The sequence below is a fragment of the Frieseomelitta varia genome, unplaced genomic scaffold, assembly GCF_011392965.1.
Source record: "Frieseomelitta varia isolate USP_RPSP 00005682 unplaced genomic scaffold, Fvar_1.2 scaffold_227, whole genome shotgun sequence".
NCBI lineage: Eukaryota > Metazoa > Arthropoda > Insecta > Hymenoptera > Apidae > Frieseomelitta > Frieseomelitta varia.
The window spans coordinates 222362-238050 of NW_025109954.1; the positions used below are offsets into that span (position 1 = coordinate 222362).

At 27.3% G+C, this 15689-nt stretch overlaps 3 protein-coding genes across 9 annotated transcripts in view; 1 reads left to right on the forward strand and 2 right to left on the reverse strand.

Annotated features, from left to right (window-relative positions):
- LOC122527588 (protein lap4) overlaps positions 1–9793 on the forward strand; it is a 45996-nt gene extending 36203 nt beyond the window's left edge. For 2 of the 7 annotated variants that reach the window (XM_043651908.1, XM_043651911.1), the window contains exons 24-35: positions 190–348; positions 422–802; positions 904–1059; positions 4429–4872; positions 5148–5259; positions 5331–5387; positions 5453–5570; positions 6917–7022; positions 7174–7287; positions 7376–7504; positions 7719–7919; positions 8846–9793. In XM_043651908.1, coding sequence (XP_043507843.1) covers positions 190–348; positions 422–802; positions 904–1059; positions 4429–4872; positions 5148–5259; positions 5331–5387; positions 5453–5570; positions 6917–7022; positions 7174–7287; positions 7376–7504; positions 7719–7919; positions 8846–9115 — 2247 coding nt within the window. In that variant the 3' untranslated portion in view covers positions 9116–9793. Of the gene's footprint in view, positions 1–189; positions 349–421; positions 803–903; positions 1060–4428; positions 4873–5147; positions 5260–5330; positions 5388–5452; positions 5571–6916; positions 7023–7173; positions 7288–7375; positions 7505–7718; positions 7920–8479; positions 8574–8845 lie in introns of all 7 variants that reach the window. The other 5 variants (XR_006306371.1, XM_043651909.1, XM_043651910.1 and 2 more) reach the window with 5 other exon arrangements.
- Positions 9794–11854: 2061 nt separating this feature from the next.
- Positions 11855–13413, reverse strand: LOC122527567 (33 kDa inner dynein arm light chain, axonemal). The gene is made up of 6 exons (XM_043651862.1): positions 13062–13413; positions 12794–12949; positions 12593–12725; positions 12371–12516; positions 12082–12279; positions 11855–12001 (listed from the first exon to the last, which is right to left on the reverse strand). The coding sequence occupies exons 1-6, from the start codon at positions 13152–13154 to the stop codon at positions 11966–11968; spliced, it is 762 nt and encodes a 253-aa protein (XP_043507797.1). The 5' UTR covers positions 13155–13413; the 3' UTR covers positions 11855–11965.
- A 186-nt stretch (positions 13414–13599) lies between these two features.
- LOC122527569 (alpha-2-macroglobulin receptor-associated protein) lies at positions 13600–15402 on the reverse strand. Its single transcript, XM_043651863.1, has 7 exons — positions 15011–15402; positions 14790–14931; positions 14528–14698; positions 14341–14451; positions 14144–14255; positions 13924–14080; positions 13600–13851 (listed from the first exon to the last, which is right to left on the reverse strand). Exons 1-7 carry the CDS (start codon positions 15209–15211, stop codon positions 13648–13650), a joined length of 1098 nt encoding a protein of 365 aa, XP_043507798.1. The 5' UTR covers positions 15212–15402; the 3' UTR covers positions 13600–13647.
- Between the last annotated feature and the right edge of the window lie 287 nt (positions 15403–15689).

The following is a 15689-nucleotide window of genomic DNA, read 5'->3' on the forward strand; positions in this document are numbered from 1 at the left end:
TTACTTGCTTCATATGCTTTATGTTAAATTAAGAAATTTTAAATCAATCATACGTCATGCATTTGTAATTTTTATACAAGTATATTACATTGAAAATGAAACTAGAAGCTATGAAAATTTTATAAAAATTAAATAAAATACTGCATGAAACATGATAGAAATATATTTAAAAATAATGTTGTATTTTAGGAATTAGTTATTACAAAAGAGCCAGGTGAAAAATTGGGTATGCACATTAAAGGAGGACTTCGAGGACAAAAAGGCAATCCCCTTGATCATACAGATGAAGGAGTTTTTATATCTAAAATCAACTCGGGAGGTGCGGCTAAAAGAGATGGAAGACTGAAGGTAAACAATTTTACTGATCATTATAAGAACAAGAGATTTATGTAATAATTTTATGTTATATTCTCAATTTTAGGTTGGAATGAGATTGTTAGAAGTCAATGGTACATCGCTGTTAGGTGCAACTCATCAAGAAGCAGTAAATATATTACGGTGTTCAGGAAATACAATTACATTAGTGGTTTGTAAAGGATATGACAAAAGCGAAATTGAACCAGTATTGCCAATATCCGATAGTAAAGATCCTAAAGAATCTAGAACATCTAAGGAATTGAAAGATCCCACAACAGAAGGTACTAAATCGTTATCGCAAAGTATATCTAGTTTGGATCGCGATGACGAAGAAGCAGCAACTCTCAGACAAGAACAAGAAATGAAAGCTGAACTTGTAGCATGGGAACAAGAAGAAAGAGAACGTGCATTGCTTGAGCATAGAGAAAAATCTACTCCAGAAAAAGTAAGATTCATTGTAAAAGAAATGAAATATTAAACAATATAAGTAATGCTGTTTATTAACGTCATGTTAATTTTAAAATAAAATATTTTCAAATTAAACAGGTATTAGATGTAGTAAGAGCAGCTGAATCGTTAGTAAGCAAATCAAGTAGTCCAGTTGACATGGTTGTACCACCAAAATCACCAGGTGGTACAAAAGATCTCAAAACAACCACTATTGTAATGAGCAAACACACTTTAGCACCTCAAAATACAAATGTAAGTATTTTCTATAATATTACAAATTCAAAGTTGAAATATTACTATATGTGCATGTTTTTATAAATAACTTACAAATTGTAGTTTATCTTTATTAGTACATAATAATAATAATAATAATTATAGCTGTAGTATTTAAATATTTAAAAATATTCTTATGTAACTAAACGGTTTGATTTTGTTTAATCTTATAGTTGTTTCAAATATTTAATACATTTTTATAAATAATGGTTGCATAAATGAATTGTTTAACTTTATAGTTTAGCTATTTTTTTTATTTGCTTATATTTTGTTTTTATAAATTATTTAAAAATTGCAACTTTTGACTTTATGTTTTGTTGACACAAAATGCATGATTTCAGTATGTGTTTTATTGAGCATCATTTGTTTATTTACTCATATTATGTGTACGTTCGCGTACATGTTTTCACGGGTACATATACATATAACTTATTAACAATAGTATGCTACATTTTATTAATGGCACTGGAACAAAAGGAGGGACGTTTGAAAATTTCAATTTATAAATTTTAAAGATATAATAAGATGTTAAAAAAATATTTATTATTATGGTACAATGTGGTGTTGAATAAAAAACGTTGCTCTCCCATTGTGTACATTCTTATATAGTAGCATAAGCATGGACGCTAGTTTTTAATAAATATATTTTATTTCTCCTTATTAAAGACCATAGACCTATATATTTATTTCTACATAACTTTATGAAGAGAATAAGAAATCATATCTAATAACAAATTACTAATTCTTAACTATCTGTAAAGAGAAGACAATATTAACTTTTTAATTTTTTATCCTTCGAATGATCATACATAAGTTTATATGACTTGCTCAGTTTGGTATCAGTTTTATTATTTGTCATTATTCATACACTCATCATAAGTATCATTACTTATTTTTAATATGTGACGCATGAAATGTACATTTGTCAGTGTTCTTAGCGTCGCATGCTCTCCTGAGCGGCAAAACAAGAGATGTTTCACATGTTTGCAGACAGTGGAAGGTGATAGCGCTACTTTGGCTGCCCTCTAACAGGAGTGAGTCGTTCGACCCTCTACTCATTTTCCCTGTGTCTACGTCCATACCTCTGAATCCGCGGGACTGTGCCATAATAAAATTATTCTAAGGAATTCATGTCATTAACTCGCATAATCACGGTGTTTATTGCGTTTCATGAGTATCACTATGTGTACAATTTAACTATCGTTACTCCGTTTGTTACTGATACTGCCATTATAATATTAAGTAATTATTGCGAATATGCTGACTGGCTAGGTTGATTCTCTGTGATTGGTTTCTTGTTTTGGTCCAAAAACGGGGTCAAAATTTTAATCATCACGAAAATGTGATATCCTCCTTAACTACAGACTCTTGTGTACATATTCATCACTCTTTCGTTCATAAATATCGGTTAAAAGATGAACATGAAGAGATACTTCTGTGATAGGTAGTCTGATGTCATAGACGACAAGAACTTCCCATGTATTTACTGAATATTTTTTAGCGATATTTGTACACTGATTCTTAAACTTATTTTACAGTCTATTTTGACAGATTGGAAACGTATGATGCGCGACTATTGCAATTGATTAAGCTTACAGAAATTAGATGAACGTCTGGATGTTGGATCAAAAGTTATTGAAAGTAAGAGAAGATAGTAAAGGATTCCTGTTGCAATGTGATCAACAAGTAACAAGTATATTATAGTTCTATAAATTTTTATAATAATATACTTGAAACTTATGTCTCACAAAGAACAGGTATATTACTGTCCTTTTTTTGATACACGACTTGATAATTAAAGGAACGAGATTTGCATTTAAAAATTAATAACACTTCCAAGAATTAGCATTATTATACTTAGAATACTTTTAATATATTATTCTTAATAATTTTATTTGTTTAATATTCTCTAATTTATGTAATATTAAGAAAAAAATCATCAATCAGTTTTATTGATTATCATTCCAAATATTTTGGTATACTGAAAATCTTTTTCTCTTTTTTATATTATTAGCAAAGTCTTTTTTATATTATTAGCAAAACAGTTATGTGAAATAAAGTTGGAATATTTTATTACTTCCAGAAATATAAGCATATCATAGAAAATAGTGCATATACGTTATAATTCACAATTTCATAGTCCATTTACTTAAAGCTGTGTATCATTGGAAACAAAGATAATAATCAATGCGTGTATCACTAAATAGGAGAGTTTATTCAAAAAAATATCAAGTTTTAATTATTTATTATTATATGATGTACAGTTAAAGTAAAAAAAAAGAAAGAGAAATAAAATGTCCATTGAGACATAAAATATTATTTGATAAGATATTTATGCATCTAGCATTTTTTTTAAGATTATAAATGCTAGCATTCTTGAATGGTTATTTCTACAGTAAACTCATATCATTATTAACATATAAATCAATGTACTGTATTCTACGAATGTTCTATAAATGTTATATGTTGATATAAATCTAATGGACCAGATGTTTATATATTATTACAAAGTATAAAGATAAGATAATATTTATCTAATTATAAAAAAAAATTATGTTAATGTTGAAGTTCCAGTTGACAGACATAAAGATGATGAAATACGTGCAGTGCTTTATTCAAATGTATCAATGCGGCAGGCTCTTCTGAAAGTGAATTACATTTTATCCTGTTAGCTCTATAAATTATGAGAGAATACATTTTTCATGTTCATATTTAGTAATGCAAAGATCATAGTTCCTGTTATTGAATCATAATTTGGGATAAAAGTTACCTAGTTGACAACATTTTAGAATATCTTGTGATGCATTGATATGTATGAAAAGGTGATGGATAGAGGGTACAAATATGAAGTAACTTTATAAAATCGATTTTAATATATTTAAAATCATTGGAAGGGTATACAAATAAAAATTATGCGCAAAGCTGCATTAATTGTTGCAATAATAGTACAATTGATATAATATTGAATGTATAGATGATAAAAGAGGAAGAATATTAAGAATAAGTTCAAAACTGATTCCTTTTTAATTCTAATATAGATTTTGTATGAGATGTAGTATTGAAAATAAATCTGTTTTTTGAAGTATAATTACAAATTTTATAAAAAATAAGATTATTAAACTTAAAGGATACAGAAATAGAAAATGTTTTCTCATTTATACATAATATGATATACAAGTTACACATTTTTGTTTCTTGTTAGTTGATTAATTGTTAGAAATTCTTTTGTTAGTCTGTTGTATATTTACATAACGCTTAATTAATAATTTTGTATTTTTACTGCATTCTATATTGCGATAGAAAATTGCATTAACTTTACTAATATAATCCTTCATGTTATTTACTCAGTCACTGAGGAAAGAGAGAGATGGAACATCAGTGGACAATCCATCGCCTAAGTCTCCGGTCTCTACTCTTACTCCATCGATGAATTTCAATCGCGTTACTGCTGTCCAAAGCTTGCCCTCTCCAAAGAAAAAAAGTTCCATACCAAAACGTAGTATTACATTTGCTGACCTTCCTCCTTCTTCTAGAGAAGAATCAGTTAATTATCCCACTTCCCCTTCAACAAAGAAATATTCTTCATCTTTGCATGACAATAGATATATTTCTGATCCTCAAATTACTTCCTATAAGAAAGTCTATCAAAGTCCTATTCAAAATACTCAATCACGTTTTAAACTTCCTCCTACACCTTTGACTGCTCCCCCGTCCATGGGAGATTGTGGCACTTCAGTTTCTTTTGGTAAACGACAGAACGCACGCTCTGTTGATGGGAATAATCAGGTTGAGGTGGGTTTTAAAAAGCATGATTAAAAAGAATTAGAACTAATGCACTATTTTTCATCGTTCTTTATCGAGAATGTTGGAGCGTTTAGATCGCTGATCTTTTTTCTTTCATAAAAATTATAACTCCTTATTAATAAAATTATTTAAGTACAGACTAAATGCATGTAGTAGTGCATACTGAAAATGGAATTATTATTAAAAAAATATATTGATATTTATATTTATGTTCCTATAAGAATTATTTCTATGAAATATTAATGTAATGCTTTAAAATACAGCTTTCACCAACACCATCACCAACACCACCTTTAGTGAAGATGTCAGTTAGCGATAAAAAAAAATTGTTTGAAAGTGCCATGGAGGAACATTTGAAACCTTCTCCTAAACCAGGTGGATAAAATATTTATATGAACAATTATTGAATGCAACAGATTTTTTTTTATGTATTATTATTTTTCTAGAAAAAGTATTCAGCTTTCTAAGTCAAGATGAAGTTGAGAAAATGAAACAAGAAGAAGGTACGTTAATTATATCATTAAATTTTTAGTTTGTACAATTATTAATTATTATTATGCATTTTTAGAAAGAAAGATTGCTACTCTAACGCGAGATGAATTAAAATCATGGGCTCAACTCGATGAAAACGAAGGTTTGGAAGATTTAGAGGAAACATTAGAAGATCAGGATAACCGGCGACCTAAGTAAGCTAAGTTGTACTCATTCTACGCATTTGAACGTGTGATTATTAAAACTTTTTTATCTTATTATTTCTCTTTTCCATTTCTTTGTGTCTGCAAGAAAAATGAAAGAGAAAATACTGCCTATTAAGAAATTGCATACGCGATGCATTAATGCCGAAAAATATAATAATAGTAAAATTGATTCTTTTTTCATTTTTACAATTCTAAAGTAAATAATCTCACCTCAACAAATTTTGCTCATCTCTAGAATTTTTATATAATAATAATAACTTTATATAATAATTTTCTAAACACTGCCTATACAAAATTAAATTTTAGTAAAGAGTTATTGTAAAAAAAAAAAAAATAAAAAAATAGATCTTGCTTTACATATATGATTATTATAGCATTTTTTCCATCTACTACATGCTCTGTACATAAAAGTATGAAATAATGTAATTATTTCTCAGTTGTAAGATGATAAATGTGTCTATCTATTACAAGACCGGCAGTTATATTTCAATATTTATGTAATTACCAAATTTTCATGAGTATTAATTGTTAGTTTAAAGGGTAACATAAAAGATATTCTTTATATATTTAGTGAAATTGTATTTCTACAGTAAAATTATAAGTTGAAAAAATACGTCGATATACAAAATGATTGGATATTGTGTGAATATCAGTATTTTTATATCTATAATAAATTTTACATGTATATATAATTTATATGCTTTTTGTTGTAGTTGTTATTTTATTATAAAATGTGCATGCTTATTATAATTATCGTATAAATGATTTTATTAAGAATTAGCGATTGCTTTCTCTTTATAAAATAACGTATATTTGTATATAGGCTTATGAAATTTACATTCACATTGTACCTTGCAGGTTGTGGTTATGCTTGCACAGGCATTTACTGCATATTATAATTTTTTAATAAATTTCTAAAGATTATGTACATTGAAATATAATTTTCATAAACAAAAACTTGCTTTGATACATGTTCTTCACAAGCACTGCAAGCGCACTTCAAACATTCCAAAGAATAATTATTATTTATTTAATGCCAATAATTGCTTTCATTTTCATTTATATGAAAGTCTTATTACCTTTTAAATCCATAATATAGAAATAATTATTTTTTGGAATCTTTTAGCACCGATACAATTACATCATAGATTTATAGTTTATGTGTGGTATAGTTTAATATTTTTGTATTGTTATTTCATTTGTATATAAGTCATACAATATTTTTTTAGCCTTTGTACTGAACGTTGCTTTTGTACTTTCTTCTTTAATGAATAAACATTCAAACTGTGGCACATGTATATGATTTGTCAGTGTGCATGCTCGTTACCTTGCAGTAGCCGACTGAGTTCGCGAAGTTCGATCGCCCTTCTGCAGAATCTTCCAAGCAGTGTAAGGACAGCAAAAGCAGAACGTCGCTTGAAAGAGAGATTGATACAGGAGGTATTATTTTTTTAAATGTTTTTAATCGTTCAAATTTCTTATTTATCATAATTAAATGTTCTAAATTGTTCTGTAGTTTAGATAATTTTATTAAATTGAAATACTAATGTTTAAGATGATTTATACTTCAATTCAATTTTTTATTACATAGGGTATAATTTCTGATGAAGATGAAGAAAGTCACTTGAGTCCTGCTGAGCAGAGAGCATTAAGGGCAGAAAAGCGTGCAGCATGGAGACAAGCACGTTTAAAATCTCTGGAACAAGTAATTATCAATATTACTTTCCATAATTGGATAATGCATACAGTAAATAGTATTTACATTGAATCATGTATTAAATGTTTGTATTCAGGATGCTATTCAAGCACAGATAGTAATTAAGAAAATGAATGAAATGATGGATACTACAAATAAGACAGATCCTATGCAGGATTCCACAGACGCTGTTATTGCAGTTCCCGAAACAGAAAAAGCAACTGATGTAAGCATCCATAATATACTTTGCTCTAATCATACCACCAATAAACTAAAACAATAAACACTATTTAACGATGTGTTTAAAACAGATTAACCAGCATTTTTTATTGTACTACTAATTATTTCTTTGCTCGCCTGTAGTTCTAACTTAGTGTTCGTATATTTATAATGTTACATTAACTACAGTGGTACCCCCTTTGTCTGTCTTACTATCATAGTTCACTACGTTACGGCCGTCTAGTGCAGATTTTCCCAAACTTGCTGTACGCAGCAAGGTGGGTCCCCCTAAAGAGATACGCGAATCCGAGAAAGTAGTGGACGAGAAGGTCACTCGGCGTACCGAGGAATACGTGGATGAGGTGACGGGTGAACGGCGTGTCCGAACAGTCGAATACGTCGAGAAGCTCATTGAGCGACAGGTATTATAAATCCTAGAGTTTGCACAAAATTTAAGCACCGAATATTATCTGTTCACATCAACGACTCGAGACGTGTTTTGAGTAAAGTTCAGTTCTTCAACTATTGTACTGGAACTTCAATTTATTATAATTGACATATAATATAATATCATTATAGGAGCAAATTATTACAAGTAATTACAATTTTTGGAAAATTATTATAATGTGTGCAAATAAAATTACAATTCGAAGTTTTAGTACAAACACTTGGCACAATAAAAAAAAGTTGAAAATATAAATTACAGCAAAATTATGATTGGAGTATTATATTAATACTCTAATTAATTTAATTAGGACAAGGTGATATTCCTAAAAGTTTGAATAAAGGGAACTAAAGTTGTATTCTTTAGAAAGAAAGAATATGTGTTGTTTGTATGTTGCATTTTATATGTATGTGCTCATATATTTATAATATTAAAGTAATGTGTGTGCATATGCATGCTGCTCTTAAAAATATTTTTGCCTTAATGCACAAAATTTAATGAAAACACTAGTTCAATGGTTGTGTTTGTTGTTCCAAGAATCCAGCACTGACCATGGAAGTGCAACCTGCACCACCTTGAGCAATTGATTTCATTTCCACTGATCACTAACAAACCTCTTCTCGTACTATTGGTAATGCTGCTATTGATTTTTCTTATTCACTACTTACGCATGTATGAAGGTATTTCCTTTCTAAATAATTACTACAATTATTTTGGTGGTATAGCTATATATCAAGTATTACTACTTTAAAGTATTATAAATTTCATCTGATTTTGTAATATATATATATATATTTTTATATATCCTATGTTTATTGTAATTAAATTAATAATTACACGTATCAGTGCAAAAATTTCTCTGTTCTACTTTAGTATTTGCAATGTATATATTTATGTAATTAGGTTGAAACTCTACGAGAAAAGATTATATCACTGGAATTAAGTAACGCAGAAGATGAAGTAGAAAGTATTATCGGAACAGGAGCAAGTGATGCTGAAAGTGAAAACGAAGAAATTACTGGGCAACCTTCTAATGTGAGTACCTCGCAGGAAAAAATCGAAACAATTATACCTACAAATGCCACTGAAGATGCCGCTCTTAAAATAAGTGCAAATACTGTTCTTGTTTCAAAGAAAAAGAAACGAAAACGTTCGAAAAAAGGTCGTCATTAATCTCAGATAAAAATGTTGGTGCAAAATGAAGAAAGATGTATGGAAGAACGATTGTGAAATTCTTTTTTTACATCATTGTGAAAGTGTGTTTCAATAATACAAATTTTGCATTGTATTAATTCACTTCAGACATTTCAGAATTCAAATCCTTGTCACATCGGTGCATATAATATTAAAAAATCTTTTATTGTGTGCTGCTTTTTTTGAAGCATACACATATATGCATAATTTCAACGTATAATTTCATATCTATCATTTAATGTAATTGGCATCTGGAATTACATTTATTTCTTTTATAGATCGTGCTATGTTTTTGGTATTAAACATAATTGAAGTAATGCATGTTTTATTAGCATTAGCCGCGTCATAGTTTCCCTGTACTGGTGCAACATAATAATTATTGCAATCGATTTCTTTATTTCTTTAAACATGATAGAATTTGTATTTTATACTTTACAACATTGATAAAAGATACTTCAGTGCTGAAGAAATTAGGATATAATATCGAAATAGTATTTTTACAGTCAGTACTATGGTCATATATCTTATGAAATATATTTACTAAAGTCAGTTCATACGAAAAATTGATGTGATTCTACAATACTACATTGTTCTATATAAAATGATACACATTCCTTTTGCAGTTTTTGTTTCTTAGTTTAAAAAAATAATGTATTTTAATATAAGCAATTCCTCAGTTTAAATAGAAATATAGAAGCAGTATTTATGATAATTGAAACGAACAATATACAAATGAAAAATTTTTAATCAAATTATAATATACAATTGGTTTTTGAGCGTATGTAAAATATATTATTAGTTAGTTTTTAAAAGTAAAAAATAATGTGAACTACAGCTATTTGTTGTGGTTTGTAAAGTATTTTATTTATTTTCCTTTAGCAATAAATATATTAATATATATGTTATGCAAAACTGTTTTAATATACTCTAGGATTCATTTTAAAAGTCACATTATATATAATTTCATTGTTAAATATCAACGTAGTTTTTGATTCTTTAGAAAAAAGTTTATTTAAAATTTATTATTCATTCTAATATCAAAGTTTCCATTAATGTAATGAATGAGTATTAAATTTTTGAGTTGTTTCAAATATATTATACACATTCATAATTTCATTTTCTTTCAAATTTATTTGTTTTAATTTATTTTTTATTTACACCAACGGTAGTTACGCTTTATCGTTGGCATATTTTACAGTATACATACATTATATAATGTCATAATTAGATAATGTCCTCAATTGCATAAAAATATACGTAAGAAAGTTAGCCAATGAGTATCAAATACTTAAGAAAAATAAAAAAAGCTTAATTTCATTAAGAAAATAAAATATCTACTATAATTGAAGAATGGAATATGTAAAATATATACTGTTCCTTTATTGCTGACAGTACCTTTAATAAATATACATGTATGAGATTACAAAAATATAATTTTCATTTAAAAAGTTTTTGTGGCAATGTTATGTAATAGTAATACTAAATATATTATCTAATAAATCTGAACATCAACAAATTTGTAATCTCGTATAGTCCCAATATGTATACTTACCTAGATTGAAATTACAATATATATCAATAAAAAAAGATAAAAAATCACAATAGTTTTTCAGATTTAACATTTTTTATTTTTCACATACTTGCGATAGTAATACAAATCATCTTAAGTATAAAAATATCATTTTATATAGATCATATACATTTTTCAGTAAAACAGACCATATTATTAGTATTAAGATTTATGAAAATTATAAATGTAAAATTAAATACTTAGCATAAGTAAGTATTAATTGAAACAAGTATACTATTAACTGCGGTGTAAAGTGCGATTAAAGGAGCGGGACCAATTTATTAAATTATTCATAAGATTATAAAAGAAAGAAATATATATTGCTGTTTTCTTTCAAATAAGCATTATACATAATTTAATGTACGTTTATTATCGGCCATGGCATTACTTTGGAATTGTGCCAATACTGTTCTTTCTAGAAATAATTTAAAACATAAATACTTTTCAAATCATTTTGATCATCAATTGAAACATTTTTATGATATTATAAATAGCATTATAAGAACGATTATAATAGTTATAGCGTTAAAAATTATATAAAATATCTTGACACAATAATAATTATCTTTAATGAATTATGACATTTCATTAAAATAATTCAGTGAAAGTAAATTTAAAAAACAAATTAATTAGAATGAAAAAAAATACCATCATTCTTCAACATTGTTGACAAATTATATCTTATTATGAACTTGTATTATTATTAATATAAAAACAAATCTATAGTTGGAAACTCTTATTTTAGAAGTACTTTACATCGACGTTAAATTCAATAATAGGCATAATTTGTATGTACTTTTGAAATATTTGTATTTGTTTTAATAATTAATTATAAAGAGAAATATTACATTCTGTCTACGTATATTTTATATTTTGATAATACAATATACCTGGTTATATTAAACAATAAACTGAAACAGCTAATTTATATAAATAAATTTTAAAAAATGTATTTTATATACAATAAAAAAAACTTCATGTAATTAGTACCTTAATATTTGTGGTACTGTTATGCGTTAACAAATTAAAAATATTTATTTATCTATGTTTTCTATTAAACAATATTTATACATTTTACACTGTTCAACAAATTTGTAAACAAAAGATATATGTAACTGCAAATCATGAAATAAGAAAAAACACGTAAATAAAATATTTTAATGTTTTTATAATAATCTTATTATCAAATTAAAATAAATGAAATTGATATAAACAAAAGAAATTAATATGCTATTTTTATATTATATATTATATTCATTTTATCTCTTTGGTGCAATGATCCCCTCTAATTGCGTCTGAAATAAAAGTAATAGCAGCTTAGTGAATTTTTCATAGTTGTTTAAGATTAATATAAAAATTATATGCAAAAATTTACTTTGAGTTGCTGATTTGTCTTTTTCAAAAATTGTATTTCTTCCATGTGTTTTTTCTCTTCAGCTTCTCTTAATTCAGCTGCTCTTCTTTCAGCTTGTTCAAATTTCTGTTTAAGTTCAAGAACTGTTTTTTCTAATTCAGTCTTTTGTGATTGAAGCTCATCTGCAGCAGCAATTAAATCTTCCTTCCCTTGCTCAGCCTATAAATCCAAAGTGATATTGAAGTTTTAAGTTTTGTTACTGCATACTTTCTTATACACATATTAAGAGAAAACAGTACAGAAAACATACTTGTAGAGCTTTACGCATACCAAAGGCGATACTACTTTGATACAAAGTTTGATATGCAGCTAATGTCATCTTAAGTTCATCTCGAATTCTAAGTAAAAGTAATCCACGTTCTGCACAGTTTATTGTCACCTGGCGTATTATTTCATCTACAAAATAGTATTACTAAAGTGTAATTTTGATTATACAATATTTAAAAATTAACATCCAATAAAAGATCTTTACCAAAACATTGTGTATAAAGCTCTCTACGTACTGGACAAATACCAGTTTCTCTTGCTTGTCTTTGTTGCAACTTCATATCTAGATGTTCTTGTAGATTAATAACATCTAATCTTGTTGCTGGTGTACTTGATACCTAATAGAAAATAATACATACAACATCATAGTAAATTACTTATAACGTAAAACGGAAAAATATTGTACCTGTTGAGTCCAAATTTGACCATCCTCTTCCCATTGTTTAGGCGGTAAAATTTTATTGAGAATTTCAGAAGTTTCATGTCTTGTATCAAGCGTAGGAATAGTGGTTTCAACTTTACAAACTGTTACTCCAATTTTTGGCACTTGTTCTTTCGTTACCTGTTTTAATAAGAAATGTTAGATAATTTATAATAAATTGTAATCTTAATTATAAGTATAATTAATTTAATGAGGAGAAAGATGATATTTGCTTTATTAATAAAAATTGTACCTTTTCTGGACGAATTGTGACTAGGACTGGATTATCATATTTAACTAAAGTATCCATAATAGGAATAACACGATCCTTTATTACTGTTGCCATTATATTGCTGATTTATTCAAAATTTGTTGTACAACAATCAGTATATTTCAAAAAATGAAATCGTTTACGCATTTGTAAATATCTAACCGTTTACTTTTGTTATGAACGGAATTTGAATCTAAGAACAATTGTCATAGCAATATTGATGTATCACATGTTGCTAAGTAAAATATATATAATTAATTAATTAATGTAAGATTAGAGAAGAGCTTCATGCATAGATTGAATAATACATATTTTATTATTATAAACATGATAAAATCACATAAATTATTTATACAATATACTCTTATATAAACTTTTTAAAAATATATCATGTACATGTAATATAAAATAATATAATTCTTAAATTAAATCTTTGCAAATGTCAGATCTATATAAAATTTTCTTTATATCTTTATTAAAAATATCTTTGTAATAACTTTTAGTAACAATCAAATTATTATAGAAGTAATTTGTGTAAATTTATTGTACTATCATTAATATACATATATTATAATTCAGAATGTCTCTGCAAAATCCTTGATTCAAGATCTGCATGAAGCTTTTGAACAGTTCTCGTATATTTTTTAATATGCTTCTCCATGGTAGAGTTGTCTAAATCATATGGTTCGCCTTGACGTGCAGCTTCTAAAGCAGCTTCCGTGTGCAAATGACGCAATTTTAGCAATCTTCCTTCGTAGTGTAATAACTCCTCCTAATAATAAAATACAATAATAATATATCAAATAGAAATATAATTTCTTTAATTACATATATGTATATCTACTTTTAGCGAAGAACGTTCTTCTGGGGAGAATCCAGATTGTAATACAATACGCCATAAGCCTTGAATTTTGGGTTCTACGAACTCTTTATGATTTGGTCCTTTTGCGGTCAATCTATCCAAACGATCAAATCCGTTTCTAATTTCCAAATGTTTTTCCCTGAAATTATATATTCAAAAATTTATGAAATATATATTAAATATACACAGGCAACATGCATACCTAAGTAAAGCTGCTTTTTCTAAATAATCTAATTTCTTTTCAGGAATCTTGTTGGAAATTTCTTCCTTGTGATTTATTTCATTCCAACTTTCTGGTTTGTGATATAGACTATCTGTGTATACAAAACAATTATTTCACTTCATATATATATAAAGTATATATATATATATATATATACATATGATGAAATTACTAACTTTTATGTGTTTCTGTATCACCATCTTCTACATCTTTCAAAAGACTCAGATATTCATCCATTTTATCCTGGTGATGTTGAAACTCTTCCTTCAAAGCTTGTAATTCTTCATCTATTGATCACATTTATCAAGTACAATTAAATAATTTTTTAATTGAAAAACATAAACAATCTTCCATAGTACTTACGTGTGAAACCTGCCAATTCAGCTTTAGCCCACAAATTGTTTAATTTGCTATCTTTAAAAACATCTCTGGAAATATAATTACTACCATCATTCAGAGCTTTATGTCTCTTTAATAATTCTGGATCCTCTGTATCTTCAAAGTGCTCTAATAATCCATAAGTGCTCATAATTCCTTTAAATAAATAAAAAAATCAATTAAAACATACATACTACATACACAAAATTATACACACTAAGATCTTTTATTCAATCTTTCAAATTACCAATCAGTTTTTTTCTTAAACGCGCTTCTTCTTCACCATTGGGATCTTTTCCATCAGACTTAAAATGTTTATACGCAATTTCCTCTTTATCATGGATTTTCAGATCACTGAATATTGAGTGTAATTTGGTATCTGTTAAACGCTAAAAGAATTAATTTACATATAGATATATTTGTAAATATACATTAAATAATCTATTTCTATAAATAGTTAATACTTACATTTTTTGCTTTTACCCATACTACATTTAATTTTGCCATACGAAATGGTTTATCCAATTCACGAAGAGAGGTTGGAAATTGTAAGGGGTCTTCATATTTTGGTTTATTTGCTTCTTCGGAATATTTATTAAATGCAACAGTTACATGAAATAATAAAATAAAAAAACTTATTGATACACAGATTTTGTTTAAAAATGTCATGATGTTCCACTTTCAGTGAGTTTCGTTATTAGTCACTAGGCATGTAATTACTTGTTTATATATATAGAATCATTGACTAAATAGAATCAATGCTATTATCCTTATCTTGTCTTATTGTTAGTGTATTCTTTATCTGTTAGAGGATCTATATTATCCTATATATTTACAATATATATATATTTATCACGGTTACATGAATTGAAATGCTAGCGCCGCGTAGCGGTGAAACGCTGAAACTAATTTATATTTCTGTCCTTGTCGCATGCTGTTGCTCTCCTAATAGGATTTTCTGTTTTTAGTACCACCAAGTTATCAATAGATGGCGCCACTATTGCCTCTAATGTAGCGACCTATAGTTCCTCGAGTACGAGTTTCAAACACCAACTTGCACAAGTCGCAAGTGGCTGTGCGCCTAGCGTCGAAGTCAACCGATATTCGATGTTAAGCAAACAGAGTGCGGAACCGCTAGGATGGGTGG

What these genes read in the sequence shown, in the direction of transcription:
- LOC122527567 (XM_043651862.1), bottom strand. Translation starts at nt 13,154, where the DNA reads ATGGCAACAGTAATAAAGGATCGTGTTATTCCTATTATGGATACTTTA. An exon ending in TCACAATTCGTCCAGAAAAG is followed by an intron (nt 12,950 to 13,061) that starts GTACAATTTTTA and finishes TTATTAAAACAG; the next exon opens with GTAACGAAAGAACAAGTGCC. An exon ending in GTATGCGTAAAGCTCTACAA is followed by an intron (nt 12,280 to 12,370) that starts GTATGTTTTCTG and finishes TTGGATTTATAG; the next exon opens with GCTGAGCAAGGGAAGGAAGA.
- LOC122527569 (XM_043651863.1), bottom strand. Translation starts at nt 15,211, where the DNA reads ATGACATTTTTAAACAAAATCTGTGTATCAATAAGTTTTTTTATTTTA. An exon ending in TTTAAGAAAAAAACTGATTG is followed by an intron (nt 14,699 to 14,789) that starts GTAATTTGAAAG and finishes ATTTATTTAAAG; the next exon opens with GAATTATGAGCACTTATGGA. An exon ending in TGATACAGAAACACATAAAA is followed by an intron (nt 14,256 to 14,340) that starts GTTAGTAATTTC and finishes TTGTATACACAG; the next exon opens with ATAGTCTATATCACAAACCA.